A 25,647-nucleotide genomic window follows, 5' to 3' on the forward strand; every position below is an offset into this window, starting at 1 on the left:
GGAGTGGAACAAAGACTAATGAAAAAATAAATAAATAAAACTGTTGGGAAAACGATTATCTTTTTTTTTTTTTTTTTTTACCAAGGTCGATTCCACCGTAGTATATGTTTTATGACTGAACTCTGTACGATTAATGGGGGCACGTTTTGTCCTGTTTATTGCACCAGAAAGTAGACTGATTTCATTTTGGACATGTTTTGTCCCATGCTCTTTTGTTCGTATTTGCAGCTATAGGTCCAAGGCCTAGTAATGAGCTATGTCTGTTTTCAAATATTTCAGAGTGTTTCAATTGTTTTTGTTATTTAAAAACCCAGATAGATGTTAAGTCATTTTTGGAACATAACTGTGACGTATAATTACCTGTGTCATTCACTTTTCAAAATTAATTTGTGATAGTCTTGGGTTTTAAAGGGTTAAGTAAGGCCTTCAGCCTTTGTATAACAGTGGGAAAAATCAGGAAGAATGTTACTTCCGCTATCTCACCATATAAGGAGTTTTTTCCCGCTTTGCTGCAGCTTGCTGACAGACTAGGATACATCACAAACCAATATTTCACACGCTGGAAACCAGATAAAGCCAATCAGCTACACATGGGAATTCATTGATACATGAGAGGCAGCACTCCTCCCTTCTGTATGGGCGGAGCCTAGATAGAACAAGGTCATGGTGTCTACTTGGATGAGGGCTTTGGATTTTTCTACCCTTAAGGTGGACAGGCTGAAGTCTCAGCGCTGAATCAATACCTATTCTCTGTGTACCAAACAAATAACCTAAATGTGAGAAATTGTCTCGTGATTTGTGCATAGATTCAGAAAGGTATTAAGATCCTGGGCTGAAGGAGAGGAAAGTGTGTTTATTTTGCACATGGATGCAACATATACCCATATTTAACTTAATGTACTGCAAAAATTATATTAAAAAATGTCAAACTCAACACATAACCTGTGTCAATTGAACAACAAGTCTAGCTAACACGTTTATGTGCACTGCAGGGAATGCTCAGGCAAATCAGACAACAGAGAACCAGAGTTGAGAAGAATTCAACTCATCTGACGTTTTGTAATATGTAACTTCTAAAATGCTATCTCTGAGAACATTTTTTGTTAAAACATTTTGGCCCACAGCCCTCCCCCCAGATTCAATTTTGGTCCTCCACTGATCCAGTGCCACTGGAACACAGTGTATATTTAACAACTGCCCATGTTTTCTTCCGTTCTTCTGTGATTTTGAGTGTAATTCATCTCCCAAAAGAGAGAAAATGACAATAAAGTTGAAAATGCATTTCCTGGATTTTGCTGTTATTATTTACATTTTTGTTGATATTGGGATAATATTGTTAACGTGAAATTTTGTGTCCATGATAACCATGAAGTGATACTCCTAATACAGACAGACCTTGATCCACATTAAGGTCATGATGTCAAAAAGCAAAGCAGATGTAACACACATGCCTGAGTGTACAGAATATTTCTCTGTCTTGAGTATAATTGTTTGAACTGTGCATAAACAGAACAAAAAGTTGAGCTGAAATGAAAAAGTATAACAAACCTAATAGTATCAAAAACTGACATTTAACTATGGAACAACTCTAAGTCGGTTGTGCTTGGAGTGACCCATACTTTAGTTAGAGGTTGTTGGTAGCAAAAGGAAAGGGGTTTGCACAAAGTAATACATATTGTGTAATCATTTTTTTGATGAACATTTTATACTTGCCATATTTACTTGTCAGGTACAGACATCAGGTTGCTGGTCAGTGTAAAGGCAAAACAGACTAACACGCAAATGCAGCCTTGGAGAAGAATGTGGGTTTCATAGGCAGAACAACATTCAGACACCTGCCTTTCTCTGCTGGAAATTCACAGCTATCGAATTAAACTCTTGATTGAAACCTGCACCCATACGTGAGAATCATTGCAATAACTTGCTGTTTAAAAAGTGTTTCTTGATGTAAGCAACCACACCAACACAACCCGTCCCATATTTGATCAGAATCTTGCAATATTTCAGTAGATTTCAAAATGTGCTTTTTAGTTTGAGTCTTTGAAAAGTCAGTTTACACAAATATATCATACGGTGTCTAATCTTTGTAAGGACCAGTCCATAAATAACAGGGTTCAGTATCGGTGGAAAAACCAGAAACTGTACGGCCATGAAGTTCTTTAGGTTCTGTGACATAGATGCTGATCCGTACCTCGAGTATATGATATCAAAAAGCAGAGCAGTGGTGACATTAAGCAGACAAAACAGATGTGGCAGACACGTCTGTGTAAACTTCTTCCTGCCCTCCTTTGATTTCAGAGCTGTTTTAACCAGCAGCACATATGAGCATGCTATGCAGACAGCATGACAGAAATAAAAAGCGGTGACGATTAGTCCGACTACTTCGCTTGCTTTTGTTGAACCACAAGCAAGTTTAACAACTGACCAGTTCTCACAGTAGAGTTTCTGGATGATAGAGCCACATATTTTCAGTGTTGATGTCAGGCCTATTACAAGTAACCCACAGCTCAGAGGAACAAGCCAAGATAAACTGAATAACATAGCAGACCTTTGCACAGACATCATAGAGTGGTACTCCAAAGGACGACATATAGCCACATATCTATCATAGGACATTAGGACCAGCATGGAGTAGTCAACCATTGCATAGGAGTATATAACATAGACCTGCAAAAGGCATCCTGTGTATGATATTATATGAACGTCAGACAAAAGATCAGAAAAAAACTTAGGATAAAAGCCTGTAGTTCCATAAAGTCCATTAATGCAAAGATTACATATAAACGCGTACATGGGTTCATGTAGGGTGTGATCCAAAACTATGGTTAAAATGAGAGAAACATTTACCAGCAAAATTGCACAATAACATAGTAAAGAGAGAGAGAAAAGTGGAACTCTGTAGTTGACTGTTGCACTGAAGCCAGACAGTGAAAAATAACCTATACTGTGCAAGGAAGAGTTAGTCATTTTGTAATAATCCTCCATGAAAACACTGTCAAACTGATGACCACAGTGTAGAAGACATGATAAAAGGTGCCTAGAGGTGATAGTGTTGGTAGTGGCCCAGCTGGTCAGTGTCTGAATGACTGTAGCTCTGTACAGGGAATTTATGGCTTCATGCTACATGAGTGTCATTTGCTTGTGCAGAGCATGTGTTCATTTTCCATGATCACGTGGTTCATTTCAGCAAACAAAGTCTTTTTGTCAGTGAACGTTCTCTAAGCACAAGCATATTTTAAGATCAAAGATCAATGTTGTTGGTGATGATATCCTGCTCATTATTGTAATAGTTTTCTAAAGCTCTTTCCTACAACACAACGAAATAATTTAAGACATACTACTACTAATGGTCTGTCCTGCCACAAAGTTGTTGATGAATGGTTTCTACATGAATCACTCAGCAGTGGAAGAAGTACTCAGATATTATTATTATTATTTGGGTCAAAGGTCATGAGGCTTGATGGCGAAGACTCCATAAATATCCATAAATAATATAATTTGCAGCCCTTTCTCCTCGGTTCTGGTTTATGACACAGGCAAGACAGGCTTGTTTTATTTTTATTTTCCCTGCATTTTGTTGCTGTGTCAACGCCGGTCAAAATTAGAACAGATCCTGCACCCAGCTATTGGAGAAGTTTCTATGAGCTAATATCTGAAAAGTTTCATTCCTAACAGCAGCATCAAGCTTCGGAAGACTGGATTTGTTTTCACTACCACTAATGTATTGTATACTATATAACCTATAAGGACCCACGGTGACATGGTTGTCTCACGCCCTATTAATGCTCTGGATGGTTCCATGTTAAGTTAATCCTTGATTTTTCACTCATGAAGTCCCAGAGTAACACCTATAGCGCATTTATGATAGGTCATGTGACCAGTGGGGTGATCATGTGTTTCCATACCAACCGACTGAACTTGACTGAAAGTTGCATTTGGTAAAACCAGCTACCAAGCTAATTTGATGCTGCTCTTTCTGAGGCTAAAAGGTAAGATTTATCCAATTGAAGGATTGCAATGTTTAAATATCATACTGTTTGTTAAAAATAAACTATTGTTTACACATTTCTTGAAGAACTTTGTATAAAACAATCAAGTAAATATTGGTGTGACACAAATGTCACATCGGGCAATTAGCCTAAAAACGGTTGAAAAAAATTGTTGTGACTTATGTGTCACAATAAGAAAACTAATCATGATCTGATCAGTTTACTTGGCGGATTCATTTATGTGTGGTTATATATTGTTTATTCTAGCTTATTTGAACCAATATCAGTTATATAATTTTATTCATGGGTTGCAATAAGACCTGTTGGGCACCAAGTAACTAGCTACTAAAATGGCAGGTCTAGGACTACATCATGACATCAGCTGCAAGGCATGAATATTTACCATTTTTTCTCTCTAGATGAACAGGAAAAAGAGATGGGATTGGGATAAGCATAGCCAGTTGATTCTGGACATGATTTAGAATGGAGATGAAAGTGAGATTGAGGGATTTGGTGGTACCAGCTCAGATGAAGACGATCCTGTTGAAGATCCAGATTACACTCCCTTGAATCAGGAGTCAAGTGAGTCTGAATGTGAGTCAGAAGGGGAAATACCTCAACCAGAAGGGGAAGTGTCTCAACCAAGAGAAGTACCTCAACCAAGTACCTCAACGAAGAAACATATTACTGGCCAAGAAAATAAGTTCTCTTGGAGAAAGAAACCTTTTGAAGCCCCTGACTGCACCTTCAAAGGAGAGAGTGTCACACCTCCAGACGAGCTTCCCACTCCCCTGCAGTACTTCAGGAGGTTCATTACAGAACAGATGATAGACTCAGTGATGGAGCAAACCAATCTGTACAGTGTCGAAACCACTTTCTTTCTTGACCTCCAGCGTTTATTCACAGAGTGGTGAGGACCCATGAGAAGTAGTTTGATGGTAAAGTTTATTTTCTCTGATACAGACTTTGATCCACATTAAGGTCATGATGTCAAAAAGCAAAGCAGATGTAACAAACATGACTGAGTGTACAGCATATTTCTCTGTCTTGAGTATAATTGTTTGAACTGTGCAGAAAGAGAACAAAACTTTGACCTGAAATGAAAAAGTATAACAAACCTAATGATGTTGAAAACCGACATTTACTAGTGGAGCAACTTTCAGTCGATTGTGGCTGGAGTGACTCATACTTCTGTTACAGGTTGTTGGTAGCCAAAGGAAAAGGGTTTGCACAAAAAAAAAGTGTTTTAATTTTATGGATGAACATTTTATACTTGCCATATTTACTTGTCAGGTACAGACATCAGGTTGCTGGTCAGTGTAAAGGCAAAACAGACTAACACGCAAATGCAGCCTTGGAAAAGAATGTGGGTTTCATAGGCAGAACAACATTCAGACACCTGCCTTTCTCTGCTGGAAATTCACAGCTATCGAATTAAACTCTTGATTGAAACCTGCACCCATACGTGAGAATCATTGCAATAACTCGCTGTAAAAAAAAGTGTTTCTTGATGTAAACAACTACACCAACACACCCGTCCCATATTTGATCAGAACCTTGCAATATTTCAGTAGATTTCAAAATATGCTTTTTAGTTTGAGTCTTTGAAAAGTCAGCTGAAACAAATATATCATACGGTGTCTAATCTTTGTCAAGACCAGTCCATAAATGACAGGGTTCAGTATCGGTGGAAAAACCAGAAACTGTACAGCCATGAAGTTCTTTAAGTTCTGTGACATAGATGCTGATCCGTACCTCGAGTACATGACATCAAAAAGCAGAGCAGTGGTGACATTAAGCAGACAAAACAGATGTGGCAGACACGTCTGTGTAAACTTCTTCCTGCCCTCCTTGGATTTCAGAGCTGATTTAACCAGCAGCACATATGAGCATGCTATGCAGACAGCATGACAGAAATAAAAGGCGATGACGATTAGTCCGACTACATCGCTTGCTTTTGTTGAACTACAAGAAAGTTTAACAACTGACCAGTTCTCACAGTAGAGTTTCTGGATGATAGAGCCACATAATTTCAGTGTTGATGTCAGGCTTATTACAAGTAACACACAGCTCAGGGGAACAAGCCAAGATAAACTGAGTAACACAGCAGACCTTCGCACAGACATCATAGAGTGGTACTCCAAAGGACGACATATAGCCACATATCTATCATAGGACATTAGGACCAGCATGGAGTAGTCAACCATTGCATAGGAGTATATAACATAGACCTGCAAAAGGCATCCTGCGTATGATATTATATGAACGTCAGACAAAAGATCAGAAAAAAACTTAGGATAAAAGCCTGCAGTTCCATAAAGTCCATTAATGCACAGATTACATATAAACACGTACATGGGTTCATGTAGGGTGTGATCCAAAACTATGGTTAAAATGAGAGAAACATTTACTAGCAAAATTGCACAATAACTTAATAAAGAGAGAGAGAAAAGTGGAACTCTGTAGTTGACTGTTGCACTGAAGCCAGACAGTGAAAAAAAACCTATACTGTGCAAGGAAGAGTTAGTCATTTTGTAATAATCCTCCATGAAAACACTGTCAAACTGATGAACACAGTGTAGAAGACATGATAAAAGGTGCCTAGAGGTGATAGTGTTGGTAGTGGCCCAGCTGGTCAGTGTCTGAATGACTGTTGCTCTGTACAGGGAATTTATGGCTTCATGCTACATGAGTGTCATTTGCTTGTGCAGAGCATGTGTTCATTTTCCATGATCACGTGGTTCATTTCATGATGAGAACATTAAAAACAATGGTGCAGGCAGAACAATGTCGCTAAAACTATTTTATTACAAATGTTCAAACACAGCCACATGAACTCTCTTTCTCGGTGAACGCTCCTACGTTGAAGCATATTTTAATATCAGTGATAATGTTTTTGGTGATGATTTTCTGCTTTATTAAGGCAGCCCTGAAAATTGTTGGCGTTATAGCAATAGTGAAGGCGTTTGATTACATTTCCCATGAATGCTATGTTGCACAGGCCACACACACTTTGGTCCTAATAATTACCAATTCGATTTTAAATTTTGTACATTTTCTCTGATACGGACTAGGGCTGTCATGGTATATCGGTATTGACAGTAATTGTAAAAATATATAAATATTGTGTTAAAAATGCGCATATGATCTTGACTGCCCAATTTGGGGTTTGGCCCGCGACCACCACTGCACTCAGAATCTGCGCTCACTCACTGCTCTTGCTCTCATTTAATATTTATTGGTGCACTTCCACTCCTGACCAGAGAATATCATTGTGATACATCGATGGTAGGGTGGCGCTGTTGCGAGCTCAAATCGTGTGAGGTGAAGAAGACCAGAAGCAAGCGAGAGGTAGTGATGTTCGATACCACCGATTTTCTTTCCGATTCGAGTAAAATTCAGAGTGGTATTAGCGATACCGATACTTTGTGCAAATACACCCTAATGTGACAGGTAAATCTAAAAAATATATATTGTTTAACTATTAAGAACTACTATAAAATGAAAACTTAATTCTGATGCTGTGCTCTCCTCTTCTCCTCTACCTCGCCACAAATGCCTCGTATTCTCTGTTGTGGTTTAACCTCAGCTTTTTCACAGGGTTTGTTGTGTTACCACAGTTGAATATTTTAGTTACTTTCCACTGTGTGCCTACAGAATCAATTTTAGACCATAAAGACCTGGTATCGGAAGAATCGATATTCAGGTATCGATACACACATCACTATTGAGAGGATGCAGATGAAGCATGAACATTAAAACGAAAATTAGGGAAAAAATGGGAAAACACTTCTTCTTTTTTTTCCCCCACCAAGGTCAAACTCCACCGCAGTGTATGTTGTGTGATTGAAGTCTCTATGATTAATGAGTGCATGCTTTGTCCAGTTTATTGCACTAGAAAGTACTGAAACGATTTAATTTCTGACTTGTTTTGTCTTATGTTTCTTTGTTTATTGCAGTAATACAGTGACAAAGGCTCAGAGAGGCACCTTCACAGAGTCAACTACAACTACAGTAAGTGCTGATTGGTCTATTATTTACATGTAACTTCACTTTGTGTCTCTATATAGAACATTCTACTAGTTTTATCATTTTACTATATACTTCAGTTACTTAAATAATGTAATGCAATCTATAAAAATATACTCTAAATATATATTTGGTCTGAATTAATTCCAGGTTATCATACTGAATAAAGTAGCTTCATGACAAAATGATGTAACTTTTCATTTTATTTTAACAGACTTGTTCTCTGCAGCAGATAGAGGAGATGTTCTTATTCCTTAACTATGTGTTACTGGGCCTAAAGCAGCGTGACCTTGCAGATAGATATGGGCTCCACAAGTCCACAGTCAGCAGCAGCATCACAACATGGAGCAACTTCCTCTATACCATCCTTGGGTGCATGTTGAGCGCCTCATTCTCAGAGTAAGGGAAGGAAGTTCTTCAACAGAAAGAGCCCACTCTGACTTCTTGACAACATTAACCAACTATATGCTGTGGCATGTCTCCTTACAAACTATAAAAACTGACCTCTTGTAAAAGGATGGGCAAAGAAACCTGTGTAGACCTTGAAACTGTACACATTTATTTATGACCTTAATGCATCATAAAGCATGTAATGCATTTATTGTGCTTATTGCCCTTGTGTAGTTCTGTTTTAAACTCTATTTAACTGTAAATGACCGCAATCCTGTTTTTCTTTGCCAATGCATATGCTCCCTGTTGGAGTCTGTATACTTGTTGTGCCTCCTCTACAGAATACATGACCAAGCTCAACGCAATTTGGTCTTCTGTCTTGTTTATTTGACTTACATTAAAACTGTTGCAACACTTAGAGTTAGACAAATTTAATGATGCACAAGGCAAATTATTGATCATAGTAGTTTATTTGACACAAAAAGATGAGCTGTTATACAACTGGATAGAATAAGGAATAAAGGAAGTTCTGTAGCGTTCACTACCCCTTAACTACTCTATTACACTCCAATAAATAAATAAATAAATAAATAATAAGTTGTTCGCGGAAGGCAATAAAATCATGGAAAAAATTTCCACCTAAATAAAATGTTTTAATTTAGCAAGAAACTATTTTGTTGAGTGACCTAAATGTAAATATGTTGGATCAACATGATGAACTTGCATTACTGTTACTTAGTTACTAGGATTATGTCCAACTAGATTTGTTAGAGTTGAGCTTGTAGGACTAGATGGTACAATCCCATAGATAATCAGAACTTGGCATCGAGTGGGGTTGGGGTAAAAGCTTCACTGAGGTCATCAGGTGGGCACTCTCTTTCACCGGTGTTTCATTGATAGGCCCACGACACCTCCAGAGAGCTCAACGGCGACACCTGGCGTCCCAGGAGTGCCCCCTCCGCTTTTACCCCTCCATATTCATTTTGCAGCCCAGTTGGGGTCCTTTCTCTTGATCCAAAGCCAGTTGCTGCTTCGCTCTGCAGCTTCTGACAGTGACTTGACGGCTTTACGGAACACCTGTCCTCGGACTCCCATCCTCTTAAGAAGCTTGGTTGTGGACGTGGCAACAAACCCTCTACATCCGACCTCGACCGGAAGCACCTGCGTACGCCAGCCGCGCTGTTCTGCCTCGGCTGCTACGTCAGCGTACTTCAGTTGTTTGCGTTCATATGCTTCACCAACTGCAGCCTCCCATGGCACAGTTAGTTCAACAATGAACACAGACTTCTGGGAGGTTGACCACATGACCAGGTCTGGTCTGAGGTTAGTTGTTATGATGTCAGGCGGGAAGACGAGTTTCTTGTCAAGATCAACCAGCATCCTCCAGTCTCGGGCAGAGTCTAGGATGGTTGTTTCGACTCTTGCAGATGGTTTTGTTGGGAGTTGTCCTGCTTTTACAAAGGTGGTGGTGTTCGAGTGTCTGGGCATTGGTGGAGGGAGGGCGTTGGTGGTGCTTCTCCTTTCTTCCAGGGTGATCGCCAGTTGTCGTAGAACCTGGTTGTGTCTCCAGGTGTATCGACCTTGGGACAAACTGGTTTTGCAGCCAGTGAGGATGTGCCGCAGTGTTCCAGGAGTTTGGCAAAGTGCACAGGAGGGATCTTCTCCCAGCCACTGGTTTAGGTTCTTGGGTGTGGGAAGAACATCATAGGTGGCTCTGATGATGAAGCTAATTTGGCTTCCTTCCATTACCCAAAGATCCTTCCATGTGAGCTTCCGATGCTCGATGTTTTCCCAGCTAGTCCACTGCCCCTGTTTGGACTGTGAGACTGCCGTTGCGCATCTCTCTGCCTCCTCTTGTTGCCGCACCTGGCCAACCACCAGCTTTCTCCTCTGGGTAGATGTTGCCTTGTGCCATGTGGGTCGACTCGTTGCAAGTCCAAACCCACCTCTTCCATGCTGTACCTGTCCTACAATGTCTCCATGCCTGAGAGCAGATTTAGCTTGCTGTACGGCCTCAGATGGGATCCATTTCCTTCCTGTTACCAGTCTGGGAGCAGCCGCTCGGATCACATCATCTTGAGAATCCATCAGGGTCATGTTCAGCCTCACTTTGGTGCATTTAAACTCCTCTATGAGGCTAGAGACGGGCAGTTCTAGGGCACCGTGTCCATACAAGCCGATGTTGCTGAGGCACCGCGGGAGGCCAAGCCACTTCTTGATGTATGAACTGACTGTCCTCTCCAGCTTCTCGACTTTGGTCATAGGGATCTCGTAGACTGTTAGGGGCCACATCAGACGGGGGAGCAACCCAAACTGCAGGCACCAAAGTTTCAACTTGCCAGGGAGCAAGGTCTTGTCAATACTGACAAGGCCTTTGATGGCTTCTTCCCTCAGTTGATCACTCTGGTCTGAGTCTTTGAGGCTCGTGTTGTACCATCGCCCCAGGCTCTTGACTGGCAGCTCTGACACCAACGGGATGGGTGTGTCCTCGATATGGAACCTTTGGTCGACGAGTTTTCCTTTGACGATGGATATGCTCCTGGATTTGCTGGGTTTGAACTTCATGCGTGCCCATGAGATGTTTGAATGCAGCTTTCCCAGCAGATTTTTGGTGCATGCGATGGTTGGGGTCAAAGTGGTCATGTCATCCATGTAGGCACGAATGGGAGGCAGCCGCTGTCCACAGGGCAGACGTTCTCCTCCCACCACCCACTTGGAAGCCCGGATGATCACTTCCATTGCCATGGTGAAGGCTAGTGGAGAAATGGTACATCCAGCCATTACTCCCACTTCTAAAGATTGCCAGGATGTTGTGTATTCTGGCGTTTTGATACAGAATTGCAGATCTTTGAAGTAGTTTCTGACCAGATTGATGATGGTATCGGGGATGTGGAAGAAACTGAAGGCTGTCCAAATGAGAGAATGGGGGACCGATCCGAAAGCGTTGGCTAGGTCGAGGAATACGACGTGCAGGTCTCTTCCTTCGCGTTTGGCAGATTGGATTTGGTGCCATATCATGCTTGTATGCTCCAAGCATCCTGAGAAACCAGGTATGCCAGCTTTCTGCACAGACGTATCAATCAAGTTGTTTTGCTTGAGATACGTTGTCATCCTTTTGGCAACAATGCTAAAGAAGACCTTCCCTTCAACATTCAGCAGATTGATCTGCCGAAATTGATCGATGTTTGAGGCTTCCTTCTCCTTGGGTATCACCACTCCCCCTGCTCTTCGCCAGGCTTTTGGGATGTTTTGCTTAGTCCATGTCACCTTCATTTGCTTCCACAGAAAGCGTAAGACGTTGGGGGAGTTTTTATACAGCCGGTATGGAACTCCGTTTGGTCCTGGAGCTGAGGCTGCCCGTGCCTTCCTCACTGCTTCCTCGACCTCACTCCATCTTGGGGACTGTCGTCCAGCTGATGTTTTGGTTGAGGAAGTGGTGGCATGTCTGGTGGTATTTCCCTCTGTTCCAGTCTTTGGCTGTCTGTGTGCGTCGCTTTCAGGTGATCGTCAAATTCCCTCTTTGGCACCTTAAGTAACCCGCTCTTTTCCTTTGTGAAGAGTCCTTTGACAAATCTGAAGGGATCCTTGTAGAAAGATGTTCTCGCCCTTTCCTTCCTCTTGCGTCGAGTCCTGAGGTTTTCAGCTCTCCGCAGTGTTCCCAGGCGTCCCTTCAGGTCTGCATGTAGGAGGTCAATGCCCGATCTTTCCTCCAATGAGGCTCTCTTCCATCGCTTCCTCAAGACTCTTCTCTCTTTGACTAGACGCTGGATTTCTTTTTGCCTTCTAGACTCGGGAGGGGATGTTGGTGTCTTGTTCTTCCTTCCCGTGTCTTTCGTTCCAAACCTTTCTGCTCCATAAGAGTAGATCAGATCGCCGATTTTCTCCAGCTTCTTCTCCACTGTTCCTTTAACTCCGTCGAGGATCTCGATTAGGTCTGCATCGATTGTTGCCCACTCTTTCTTGCTGCTGGATTTTGGCCACTTCACATGAGGTCTGTGGCCTTGAATGTTCTTCTCCAAAGCAGGTTGCACGTGGCTTGGTTCCAGGTTCTCTAATGTTGTGCTTGAATCACTTTCAGCCACTGGGGTACTGATGCTCGACGGGCTGTGGGGTAAATCCTGCCGCTGAGCTTCACTCGCCTGACTTGACCTTTCTCTCAAGAGATACTGGTCAATGCGAGGTCCCGGCCTCACTTTCTCCAAACACTTCATCCGCCCTTGATGAATTCTTAGGCCTCTGAAGGATGTTACCTTGGACCAGCCACAGCAACATACTTGACATTCCTGTCCTTCAGCTGATGGTGCTTGTGTTGTGCCGATTATCTGGTTCGTCGTCGTGTTCGTTCCAGGGTCAGTTACCGGGTTGTCAATCGATGAGTTATCTTCCGCCCCCGCTCTCGCAAACTCTAGGGGTGTTTTCCTCTTTGGACTTTTCGTAGCAATGAGGGTGGCCTTTGTGCACTTATGAAGCGACGGAGCCTGCCATCATGGATAGCTAGTCCATGACAGCCCCGTTGGGGTCTTTCCTTCCTGTCAGCTGTCTTTCCAAGCCGTCACATGGTCTTTCCCTTGTTGTCAGCTGCACTTTCACAGCAGTCACTGGATTACTCCAGATTATCAGTTGAGCTTGTAGGACTAGATGGTACAATCCCATAGATAATCAGAACTTGGCATCGAGTGGGGTTGGGGTAAAAGCTTCACTGAGGTCATCAGGTAAATATAACATAATTTTGTTGGGCCATTTAAACTTATTTGATATGATTATGAATTACTTAATTTATAAGCCGCTGTGTCCTCATTGTTCCTTACTTCTCAAAGCAGGGTCTCTCTTATCTTTTTTAAAGTGTCTCTGCAGATTCACCAGATGGGTAGGTAGGTGGGGCAGTAATTTACTTTGGCTCTTCTGGGCTTCAGTTCAACCTCTGGACATTCTTGACACGCTTGAGCTTCCTGTAGTTATAGTTTGTACTTCTAAAACTTTAATTGAAAGAACTGTAAAGACAGACAGGAAATGGGGAGGCAGAGAAGTGCGGGATTTGAACTGCGGCCGGCTGCAGCGAGGACTGTAGCCTCAACACATGGGGTGGGTGCTCTACCCACTAAGCTAAATATCACCCATCACGTTTGTACTTTAAGCACTTCACCTTCAACTGACATAAAGAGGGGCAGTGCTGATCAGGAAGTTGGTCATTACTGCCACCTACTGCTCTGGAGTTGTAAGCAGAAGTGATTAGCAATCTGAACCCATTACAATTAGGTTGTGTTAACATAAATTGGTTTAGTAAATTTTAAATTGCTGCATTTTATGCTAAAACTACATGATGTGGAACTGTTCAACCTCAAAACGTGATTTTATATAATACAAGCTGCATGTTAGACTTTTATGGTAACAGACACCCAGTTTGCTTTTGTTGAGTGTATAATTCAACACAATTGATAGGCTGTTGCCACAGAAATGCATTTATCATGGTCCTATTTGCAAGGAGAAGTGTCGAAGTAAAAAAAACTTTGTCTTTAAAAGAAGAGATGGGATTCAAACTATGTTTTTCTTTTTTCTTTTTTTTTTCTTTTTTATTGGGTTTTCAGTGACAACACTCATACACTTTTCTCTATCCAGCTGTAGAGGACAATTGTACACATTATATCCAGATTAAAATTACAAGCAAATGAGGAACAATCAAAACCAAAACAAAAACAGATATCCACTCCCAATAAAATAGATTAAATATATTAAATCAAATATAAACATTCAGACATTCATATATACAAGCACACATACAAATAAGTAATCAGGAAACCAGTAGGACTTACACTAAAACATTGTGATGCACTGTGTGAATTATGTAATTCTAGGCTAACTGGTTTTATTGTGTTAATAAAGACAGGACAGGACTCCACCATTTAGTAAAGATGGACTTTTGGAGCCTTAATAAATATGTAATGTGCTCCATCTGATAGAGGTCCCAAACCTTCTGGATCCATATGTCAAACGATGTTTATAGCTACATCCATATTTACTGAGGTAAGTTACAGCAGTATAAAGTTAGCCTAGCATGTTAGCACAATTGTACAATAGCCAGCGTTATTGTGTGTCATTTAATTAACCAGTGTCACAACTTTTTAATGCCAATATCAATCTCAGCTTCTAACTAATAACGAGGAAATGGAAAGATAAAAGTTAAATAATGTTAACGCTAACATAACTTTACACAGGCTGTATATTACCATCATATTTATGGATGTAGCTGTAAACATATAGTATAAGTGAATATCTGATACCATGACAGCCCTAATACAGACTTTGATCCACATTAAGGTCATGATGTCGAAAAGCAAAGCAGATGTAACACACATGTCTGAGTGTACAGCATATTTCTCTGTCTTGAATATAACTGTATGTATGTATGTATGTATTGTATTGTATGAACTGTGCAGAAAGAAATGAAATGAGAAGGTATAACAAACCTAATAGTATCAAAAACTGACATTTAACTATGGAACAACCTTAAGCCGATTGTGGCTGGAGTGACCCATACTTCAGTTAGACGCTGTTGGTAGCCAGAGGAAAAGGGTTTGCACAAAGAAATAGATATTGTGTTATCATTTTTGTGATGAACATTTAACATTTCTTACACTTCATTTTATACTTGCCATATTTACTTCAACTGGTGAAACAGACTAACACACAAATGCAGCCTTGGAAAAGAATGTGGGTTTCATAGGTAGAACAACATTCAGACACCTGCCTTTCTCTGCTGGAAATTCACAGCTATCGAATTAAACTCTTGATTGAAACCTGCACCCATACGTGAGAATCATTGCAATAACTCGCTGTAAAAAAAGTGTTTCTTGATGTAAACAACCACACCAACACAACCCGTCCCATATTTGATCAGAACCTTGCAATATTTCAGTACATTTCAAAATGTGCTTTTTAGTTTGAGTCTTTGAAAAGTCAGCTGAAACAAATATATCATACGGTGTCTAATCTTTGTAAGGACCAGTCCATAAATAACGGGGTTCAGTATCGGTGGAAAAACCAGAAACTGTACGGCCATGAAGTTCTTTAGGTTCTGTGACATAGATGCTGATCCGTACCTCGAGTACATGTGATCAAAAAGCAGAGCAGTGGTGACATTAAGCAGACAAAACAGATGTGGCAGACACGTCTGTGTAAACTTCTTCCTGCCCTCCTTGGATTTCAGAGCTGATTTAACCAGCAGCACATATGAGCATGCTATGCAGACAGCATGACAGAAATAAAAAGTGATGACGATTAGTCCGACTACATCGTTTGCTTTTGTTGAACCACAAGCAAGTTTAACAACTGACCAGTTCTCACAGTAGAGTTTCTGGATGATGGAACCACATAATTTCAGTGTTGATGTCAGGCTTATTACAAGAGACTCACAGCTCAGAGGAACAAGCCAAGATAAACTGAGTAACACAGCAGACCTTCGCACAGACATCATAGAGTGGTACTCCAAAGGACGACATATAGCCACATATCTATCATAGGACATTAGGACCAGCATGGAGTAGTCAACCATTGCAGAGGAGTATATAACATAGACCTGCAAAAGGCATCCTGTGTATGATATTATATGAACATCAGACAAAAGATCAGAAAAAAACTTAGGATAAAAGCCTGCAGTTCCATAAAGTCCATTAATGCACAGATTACATATAAACGCGTACATGGGTTCATGTAGGGTGTGATCCAAGACTATGGTTAAAATGAGAGAAACATTTACCAGCAAAATTGCACAATAACATAATAAAGAGAGAGAGAAAAGTGGAACTCTGTAGTTGACTGTTGCACCGAAGCCAGACAGTGAAAAATAACCTATACTGTGCAAGGAAGAGTTAGTCATTTTGTAATAATCCTCCATGAAAACACTGTCAAACTGATGACCACAGTGTAGAAGACATGATAAAAGGTGCCTAGAGGTGATAGTGTTGGTAGTGGCCCAGCTGGTCAGTGTGTGAATGACTGTTGCTCTGTACAAGGAATTTATGGCTTCATGCTACATGAGTGTCATTTGCTTGTGCAGAGCATGTGTTCATTTTCCATGATCACGTGGTTCATTTCAGCAAACAAAGTCTTTTTGTCAGTGAACGTTCTCTAAGCACAAGCATATTTTAAGATCAAAGATCAATGTTGTTGGTGATGATATCCTGTTTATTATTGTAGTAGTTTTCTAAAGCTCTTTCCTACAACACAACGAAATAATTTAAGACATACTACTACTAATGGTCTGTCCTGCCACAAAGTTATTGATGAATGGTTTCTAAATGAATCACTCAGCAGTGGAAGAAGTACTCAGATATTATTATTATTATTTGGGTCAAAGGTCATGAGGCTTGATGGCGAAGACTCCATAAATATCCATAAATAATAAAATTTGCAGCCCTTTCTCCTTGGTTCTGGTTTATGACACAGGCAAGACAGGCTCGTTTTATTTTTATTTTCCCTGCATTTTGTTGCTGTGTCACCGCCGGTCAAAATTAGAACAGATCCTGCACCCAGCTATTGGAGAAGTTTCTATGAGCTAATATCTGAAAAGTTTCATTCCTAACAGCAGCATCAAGCTTCGGAAGACTGTGGATTTGTTTTCACTACCACTAATGCATTGTATACTATATGTCCACCTTAAAATAACTCTGTGTGTGTGCCCTGTATTAATACTAATGCTACTAATGCTACTATTGATATAAAGAGTGACAGAGTTTTCTGACCTTCCTGTGAATTTAAAGGCTGTACAATCATTGATATTACTTCGTAAATCTTTTTCTTCAAATCAAACTGGCTCAAGGCTGCATCTTTGACACTTTGTTTTGTGATTTGACACCAGACTGGTCTGAAACACCTTCACATTTAATCTTCTGTCTTACTGGTTACCAAACCTGCTTTCTTGACCACCCCCGTTTATTCACAGAGTGGTGAGGACCCATGAGAAGTAGTTTGATGGTAAAGTTTATTTTCTCTGATACAGACTTTGATCCACATTAAGGTCATGATGTCAGAAAGCAAAGCAGATGTAACAGACATGTCTGAGTGTACAGCATATTTCTCTATCTTGAGTATAATTGTATGAACTGTGCAGAAAGAGAACAAAAAGTTGAGCTGAAATGTAAAAGTATAACAAACCTAATGATGTTGAAAACCGACATTTACTAGTGGAACAACTTTCAGTCGATTGTGGCTGGAGTGACTCATACTTCTGTTACAGGTTGTTGGTAGCCAAAGGAAAAGGGTTTGCACAAAAAAAAAGTGTTTTCATTTTATTGATGAACATTTTATACTTGCCATATTTACTTGTCAGGTACAGACATGAGGTTGCAGGTCAGTGTAAAGGCAAAACAGACTAACACACGTGCCTTTCTCTGCTGGAAATCCACAATTATCGAATTACACTCTTGATTGAAACCTGCACCCATATGTGAGAAGCACAATTCACTGTTAAAAAAAAAAGTGTTTCTTGATGTAAACAACCACACCAACACACCCGTCCCATATTTGATCAGAACCTTGCAATATTTCAGTACATTTCAAAATGTGCTTTTTAGTTTGAGTCTTTGAAAAGCCAGTTTACACAAATATATCATACGGTGTCTAATCTTTGTCAAGACCAGTCCATAAATGACAGGGTTCAGTATCGGTGGAAAAACCAGAAACTGTACAGCCATGAAGTTCTTTAAGTTCTGTGACATAGATGCTGATCCGTACCTCGAGTACATGACATCAAAAAGCAGAGCAGTAGTGACATTAAGCAGACAAAACAGATGTGGCAGACACGTCTGTGTAAACTTCTTCCTGCCTTCCTTGGATTTCAGAGCTGATTTAACCAGCAGCACATATGAGCAGGCTATGCAGACAGCATGACAGAAATAAAAAGCGATGACGATTAGTCCGACTACATCGTTTGCTTTTGTTGAACCGCAAGCAAGTTTAACAACTGACCAGTTCTCACAGTAGAGTTTCTGGATGATAGAGCCACATAATGTCAGCTTTGATGTTAGGCTTATTACAAGAGACTCACAGCACAGAGGAACAAGCCAAGATAAACTGAGTAACACAGCAGACCTTCGCACAGACATCATAGAGTGGTACTCCAAAGGACGACATATAGCCACATATCTATCATAGGACATTAGGACCAGCATGGAGTAGTCTACTTTTACGTTGGAATATATTATAAAGATCTGCAAAAGGCATCCAACATATGATATTACCTGAACATCACAAAGCAGATCATAGACAAATTTGGGGTAAAAGCCAACAGCTCCATAAAGTCCATTGAAGCACAAAGAACACAAAAACATGTACATAGGTTCATGTAGGTTATGATCCATCAGTATAGTCAAGATAAGACAAACATTTACCACCACAATCAGAAAGTAACATAGCAAAGAGAGGCAAAAAAATGTTCCCCTGTAGTTGACTGTCGCACTAAAGCCAGACAGGGAAAAGAGAACTATTGTAGATGCGTTATTCATTTGGCTATCTGATCGTCCAAACACAAAAACTTCATTCACTCAGATGCTCCTGGCATTCTGTGTGCAGACTTGTTTTATAGAGTTAAGACTTGGAGGGTGGATGTTAAGGAGACTCCCTTTTTTATGAGGCAGGTGGGCTGACGTTTCAAAACTTGAAAAAAAGAAAAAAAGAAGAAGACCTAATTTTCACAATTATCAGTGTGGCAAAAACAACAAATCTAAGTGATCATAATCTTAAATTGGCTTGGATTAAGGGTTATGAGATTTCAGTCATTTCAGTGTTCTATTATTGCCAATGCAAACATAAAAAGTCCTTAACTTAAAGCTCTTGAGAGACCTCCTACCAAGCTAAACTTGCACAAAAGGTCAAAGAAGGTTTAAGGGTTTGTTTATTTATGATTATCTGCCAGCGTTGTGGTACTAGATAAGCTTAAGGCCTGGTGAAACCACCTGTCAAACCAGTGTGTGTACAGCCAACTAGGGTTTAGGATCACCATGCAAAACTGGTCTCTAGCGCCCCCTAAAAAATCTGTTCACCTTCTTGTGAATGCTATACTTTTGTATAGGCTCGATGGAGTTTCTGCAAAACTGGTACAAACCTCCTGGATTTAAGGATTAAGTGTTGAGAATTTCTTGGTCAAGGGCCACAATCAGTTTGACCCTGGTGAGCTGAATGTGTGCTTAGTAGTAGATCCAAGATTTTACCTTTGTCCTGTGTTCTGTCTTTTTTTCGGTACCTCAAACAAATAAATATTAAGAAACCTCCAAACCATTCGTTTTAAAAGGCCAAAATATTTCTCAGTGGGTATGACATAAAGAGGTGAGGACAACAAAGGTCAAAGGTCACTTATGTTTAAGTCTTCACACCATTACTGTTAATTTAACATTTGAAATGGTCACCTGCCACGATAGCTGTCAATGATAACGGATATTTCATGATGCCACTTTAAAGGTGCTTTTATAAGCCTTGTGTCATCCTACATTGAACGGTTGCCCATTCTATAAGATTGTCACAACATTGGTATTCTAGTATCATAGATTTCTCCATAATGGGCTCTTTGGTCCTCTCAGTGCAAAGTCTCACATTTGCGCATTAAAGTTCACAGAAACTGAACTTGACCCACAAACTAAATTTGCCTCCACTTAATCAAATAATGATGAATTATAACAGGCTCATCCATCCATCTACTATCTATACCCATTTATCTTCTTGAGGGAGGGGTAGATAGTTAATTGATTTTGTATCTGTCACATTTACAGTTACTGTTTATTTAGGAAAAGAGGCATCCAAATAAACTTTTGTTTGTCTTGAGTTTTATCTAAATGTGAGTATAAAGGTACAAACCAGATATCAGTGGTCCACAGAGAACATGTTCATGTAGCGAATGTGTTATTGTCAGCCAGTGTCAAACGTCAGTGGCCTTATCTGAGTGCAGAGGGAATTTACACAGTCACACCTGCATAGAGACTGATGGTCCCTGAGAATAACATCTACCATAAATTAATGTCCTGGGGATACAGTGATACTGGACTAATGACCCTGAGGCCTAATCATCATGTTTACCTGTGTTTCTGCAACATTGCATCACAATAGGTGGATGCTGCATCAACTTATCTTTTCATGGGTTGTTATAATTAACATAATAATGACATGTGTATGCACTGGATGTATGTGATGTCTCATGGGGATAGAGTTCAGGCCACTGTTTAGCCACGCTCATTAAAGTGTTTGTTTTTTCACATAATTAAAAGTTTGCCTTACACTATTTACTTTTATTCATGATTTATGTTGTATTATTTATACTAGAAAAAAGTATCAGAAAAGTATTTTTGACTAACTCAATCTAAGATCTGTGTGTAAGAGTAAACAAACAGGGTTTGACGAGAGTAAATCGGATTGCATTGTGGCACTTTTATTTGTATACAGCCGCCTCACATTCAGCTTGTTGTGATGCTGCAACACGAAGTAAAAAATAAATCAACACAGTGAGCAAAAATACAGGGACACCACAGGACCCACGTTGACCTGCCTATATTAGAGGATGAGTGCATAGGATTTTGAGCCAGGAGACTTTTTGATTGATTGATTGATTGATTGATTGATTGATTGATTGATTGATTGATTGATTGATTGATATATAAAAATAGATATATAAAATAAAACAGGTAAATTGAAATAAGTGAATACAAAAAATAATGTCCAGAGTGATGATGAGGAATTTAACAGGCGGATGACTTGAAGCAGGAAGGATTTCCTGTAGTGGTCTTTGAGACTTTGAGAGTTGTCTGTGGCCCGTTTCACACAGTGTGAAAGGGACGACCCGGCAATCGACCCGGGATGTTATTGGCTCGGCTTCAGTGTGAACAGGCATCCTGTATCGACCTGCTAATTTACACCATGACGTTGATGTACCCCAGTGTGTGGTGATTGGTCCCCCAGTGCAGTCACTTGTTAATGGTCACTCCCAGGTATTTATACTACTCCATCACCTCCACATCCCTACCAAGGATGCTGAGGGGCAGAGGAGCTGTTCCCCTCTTGGTGTTGGCCATGTTAAGCCAGGTGATTCCTTCCAGCCCAGCTTTTATATGGACCACCCGCTCTGCCTAATGAGCCACAGCCGCCCCCACATCTGTCCACTCGTCCTTTATACTCCTCCTCGTCGCGTCCACCATCTATACACCCTACAACTGCAGAGTCATCAGAAAATTTCTGATTATGACATGACTCTGAGTTGCGCTGAAAGTCAGTGGTGTATAAGGTGAACAGGGACGAAGCAAGCAGAGTCTCCTGTGGGGCTCCCACACCACTCACCACCACATCAGACAAGACACAGCCCAAACACATGAACTGTGGCCTGTCTGTCAGGTAGTCAGTGATCCAAGAGACAGTGGACGTACCAATACCAATCGGCTGCAGCTTCTCACCCGGGGATTGTCCGGGGCGAGAAGTGTAGTGAGCTGTCACTTGGATCACTTGCTATGTGGGAGCATTGGAAGCAGTGGGGAGGTGTAAAGCATAGATCCCAGGGTGAAGAAGGAAAATACGGAGCCTGTGTGGACGCCTAGCGAGCTGGGTTGTAATAAAGGTGTACTGTGGTATCAAGCACCAAAACGACGGCAGTGAGTCCGTTAAGTTAAGTTGTAAGGGATGTAAGGGATGTTCCTACAATTGCTCATTCTGATGGAGATCTGGGGACTTGGAGTTCAAATGTGTTCCTCAAACCTCTCTTGAACGATCATCTGGTCATTAACAGACCATAATCATTCAAGTTTCTGATGTCCCTATTTAAACTCCCCAACAATTCACAGACATTCTTGAGCATTTTTGTCAGGAGGAGCATCTGTAACAATTTAGTTAAGTAGTACATGTCAAAGGAATCTTCACATGAATGGAAGGACCCAAAGTTTCACTTTCAGTGGTGGACAAGTCACCATTGCTACTCCACATGCTGCCATATGCATCACTTGTCCTGAGGACATGTCCTGGTCACCACACAGTGACACTTGTCAGGAGAGCTCGCCAGAGGACTTATTTCCTGAGAAGACTGAGGAAGTTGCAGCTGACGGGCTGCATCACTGCATCGGTATGGGAACTGTTCCAGTCAAAGCCGGAAAACACTACGGATGGAAACTTCACAGTATATTCCTGGAAACAGTCTCCATCCATTTAGGACATTTCCAGAAACAGTACCTGTGGAAGACACACAGCATAATCAGGAAATACACCCATGCTGCACGCATACTGCCCTTCATGGAACCTGGCCGCAAGCACAAAAAGACTGGAAGAAGGACAGTTTCTACCATGAGGCCATTAGACTCCTCAACTCATTCAACTCAATAAACAAACCTCTGAACATACACCCTGTCTGCCGGTACACTATGATGTGCAGCATGGTTTTATTACATTATTTACATCTCTCTGTACACATTTTTCTTTTTTCATAAGTGTTGTATTGAAATGTCTCTGTATTATATGTGTGCCTTTTAAGTCTTTTAAGTCTTGAAGGAGCTGGTCATTGACTTCAGGAGGAAGAGGGCACAAGTGGAGCTCATCACCATCCAGGGCCTGGAGGTGGAAGTAGTGGACCACAGCGATGCTGTGTACAAGAAGGGCCTGTGTAGATTCTACTTTTTCAGGAAGCTCAGGTCTTTCAGTTTGTGCAGCAAGTTGCCAGAGTCTTTTTTTACCAGGGGGTGAGTAGCACCAGCACAAAAGTCATCAGTAGAATCAACAAATTGATCTGAAAGGCTGGACATGTGATTGGTAGGGAGTTGGAGATGTTTGTCTCAGTGAGGGACAGGAGGACACTGGATAAACTGCTCTCCATCATGGACAATCCATCCCATCCACTACAACACTAGAGCTCATTCTCCAGCAGATTGATTCAGCTCTGCTCCCACAGTGAACGCTACAGAACTTCTTTTATTCATTATTCTATCGAGCTGTGTAACAGCTCACCTTTTTGTACAACTAAACTACTATGACCAAGCAATTTCCCTTGTGGATCACTGAAGTCAGTCTAAGTATCTGCAAATTTTGTTATGTTCTCATATTAATAATAAAGACTCTTGAATCTTCTTGATTCAAGAGTCAGGAAGATTCAAGAATCTTTATTAAAGTTTATGCTGTAAATTCAATAATTCTGTGAATTCTGTAATTTTTGTGTTTAAATTTTAGTATTATACTGTTGTTTTGTGCTTGCTCTCTCGCCCACAATGGTTCATTGCACTGTTAGTCTTGCACATGACCAATAAACCTGAATCTGACTCTGAATCTGGAACAATTTGTCTCTCTGGCTCAGCCCAACCCATCTAGAGTGGATCACCTCCAAACTCCAGCTCTATAAATGTTAGCTGGGTCTTGGGTTGTGTTCATTTGGGAGGGCAGCAGCTACTTTCTACATATGCTGTATACTGTAACACTCGGGAAATCATTTGGACAATATTTTAGCTGATGTCCACACACGGTATGCATGTTGTTCTTTGATTACTGTTATCTACGTGGATTTTGTCACAGATGACTAAAAACAAATAAGTCTACTGTTGCCACTATTATTGATTCATAATAATACATAACTCTTTTGCTGTGTTCATTTATTTCTAATACTCGGTGTGTGAGACATGGACAACTCAAGTGAGGTTGTTTCTTTTGTGCTGGCTGCCTATGGTGACATTGGACCATTAAAGTACCTGTATTTTAGCTTAATGCTGTCCTGGTACCTCTCCATATGTGTGGCCAACACAGTCCTCATTGTGGTCATATATGTGGACAGGAGGCTGCATGAGCCCATGTATATATTACTTTGTAATTAGTTTCTGAATGAGATCAGTGGCAGCACATCTTTGTATCCTCTCATGCTCTCCCAGATGTTTTCAGACAACCATGAGGTGTCCCTGCCGTGGTGTTTCCTGCAGATGTCTTATCTCTACGTCTGTGCTTCTGTTGAGTTTTGCAGCTTAACAGCCATGGCCTATGACAGATACATCGCTATCTGTTATCCTTTACAATACAATGTGATGATGAGCACAGAGAGGGTGTTCATCATGATCCTGCTCACATGGACATATTCATTTGCTAACTTTATTGTCTCGTTTTCATTCATCTTCAGTTTGAAATTTTGCAGACATAAGTTGGACAAAGTGTTCTGTGACCACCGTTTACTGGTTAAACTTGCATGTTCGGTTTCAGTGCACAACAATATAGCTGACATTGTTTTTGGTTTTGGCACTATGGTGATCCCATTCTTTCTCATTTTAGTCTCTTACATGAAGATTTTGGCTGTTTGTCTGAACACATCTAAAGAAAACAGACAGAAAGCTGTCACTACATGTATGCCACAGATTGTCTCTCTTTCAAATGTGTTTGTTGGCTGCATTTTTCACTTTGCCGATTCCAGGATTGAAACTGCTCGTGTGCCGGATAAGGTCCGTGTAATTCTGTCTGTCTATCTTCTCATTTGTCAACCAATGATCACTCCCTTTATGTATGGGTTTAACTTACCGAAGATAAAGAATGCAAGTAAACGACTTCTGTTTGACTGGAAATAAATAACTTTTTCTGTAGCAGGAGATTGTCTGACATTGTTTTTGGTCTGTGGGAGAGAACCATTCTACGTTCAGGGTGTGAAGAAAAATAAACCTAGCGATGTCCATATCATATATTTACATTTAAATATGTGCAACAATTATTATAGTCAAACACATAACATAATGAATATGATAGTTGCAACATTAAAATTCAAATCCAAACCAGGCTCATTCCTCTGCTGCTGATCACAGTGAGTGGGGTTCTCTTGTTTTCTGACTGAAAGAAAGAAAAAAGATGGCCATTTCAGACAAACTGCTGTTCAACAACTTCCCTGAAAGTTCACGGGGTCCCTACAGTATGTAGTATTTCTATGACAAACAATGCAACAACAAGTGTGTAGTGCATATTTCAACTTCTCTTAAAGTTTGTGGGGACATGTCACCACCATGATTTTTTATTTCTAGCTTTGGCCACTGGAGGTCAGTATCAGTCAGTGAGGTTTTGCATTACAATTTTTTCTCCCTTGAACTGATGAAACTTTGCAACTTATAAGATATCTGAGAATATTACAGGTGATCTGAATAAAGCTTCTGTGTATGGAGGTAAATGATATGAAAGATGTATTTTATTTTTGTCACTGATTATGCACAAACTGTTTGTCACCCTGTGGTTTCATTGTTTGAAACATGTTTTCATTTAGCTGAACACT

The 25,647-nt window shown here is 40.6% G+C and overlaps 4 protein-coding genes, 1 long non-coding RNA gene and 1 pseudogene across 5 annotated transcripts; 2 read left to right on the forward strand and 4 right to left on the reverse strand.

Moving 5' to 3' along the window:
• Nucleotides 1-2,013: 2,013 nt before the first annotated feature.
• Nucleotides 2,014-2,967, reverse strand: LOC125018251 (olfactory receptor 10H4-like). Its single transcript, XM_047602039.1, has one exon. It carries the CDS (start codon nt 2,965-2,967, stop codon nt 2,014-2,016), a length of 954 nt encoding a protein of 317 aa, XP_047457995.1.
• Nucleotides 2,968-5,566: 2,599 nt separating this feature from the next.
• On the reverse strand, nt 5,567-6,520 carry LOC125018253 (olfactory receptor 10H4-like). Its single transcript, XM_047602040.1, has one exon. The coding sequence runs from the start codon at nt 6,518-6,520 to the stop codon at nt 5,567-5,569; it is 954 nt and encodes a 317-aa protein (XP_047457996.1).
• A 1,381-nt stretch (nt 6,521-7,901) lies between these two features.
• LOC125017186 lies at nt 7,902-8,671 on the forward strand. Its single transcript, XR_007113821.1, has 2 exons — nt 7,902-8,003; nt 8,233-8,671. It is a non-coding gene; the product is annotated as an uncharacterized LOC125017186 (long non-coding RNA).
• A 6,656-nt stretch (nt 8,672-15,327) lies between these two features.
• LOC125018258 (olfactory receptor 6N1-like) lies at nt 15,328-16,281 on the reverse strand. The gene has a single exon (XM_047602046.1). The coding sequence runs from the start codon at nt 16,279-16,281 to the stop codon at nt 15,328-15,330; it is 954 nt and encodes a 317-aa protein (XP_047458002.1).
• Nucleotides 16,282-17,959: 1,678 nt separating this feature from the next.
• Nucleotides 17,960-18,907, reverse strand: LOC125018259 (olfactory receptor 52E4-like). The gene has a single exon (XM_047602047.1). It carries the CDS (start codon nt 18,905-18,907, stop codon nt 17,960-17,962), a length of 948 nt encoding a protein of 315 aa, XP_047458003.1.
• Nucleotides 18,908-24,031: 5,124 nt separating this feature from the next.
• Nucleotides 24,032-24,958, forward strand: LOC125018170 (annotated as a pseudogene).
• Nucleotides 24,959-25,647: the final 689 nt, after the last annotated feature.

The sequence above is a fragment of the Mugil cephalus genome, chromosome 12 (genome assembly GCF_022458985.1).
Source record: "Mugil cephalus isolate CIBA_MC_2020 chromosome 12, CIBA_Mcephalus_1.1, whole genome shotgun sequence".
In the NCBI taxonomy this organism is placed as follows: domain Eukaryota; kingdom Metazoa; phylum Chordata; class Actinopteri; order Mugiliformes; family Mugilidae; genus Mugil; species Mugil cephalus.

What these genes read in the sequence shown, in the direction of transcription:
- LOC125018251 (XM_047602039.1), bottom strand. Translation starts at nt 2,967, where the DNA reads ATGACTAACTCTTCCTTGCACAGTATAGGTTATTTTTCACTGTCTGGC.
- LOC125018253 (XM_047602040.1), bottom strand. Translation starts at nt 6,520, where the DNA reads ATGACTAACTCTTCCTTGCACAGTATAGGTTTTTTTTCACTGTCTGGC.
- LOC125018258 (XM_047602046.1), bottom strand. Translation starts at nt 16,281, where the DNA reads ATGACTAACTCTTCCTTGCACAGTATAGGTTATTTTTCACTGTCTGGC.
- LOC125018259 (XM_047602047.1), bottom strand. Translation starts at nt 18,907, where the DNA reads ATGAATAACGCATCTACAATAGTTCTCTTTTCCCTGTCTGGCTTTAGT.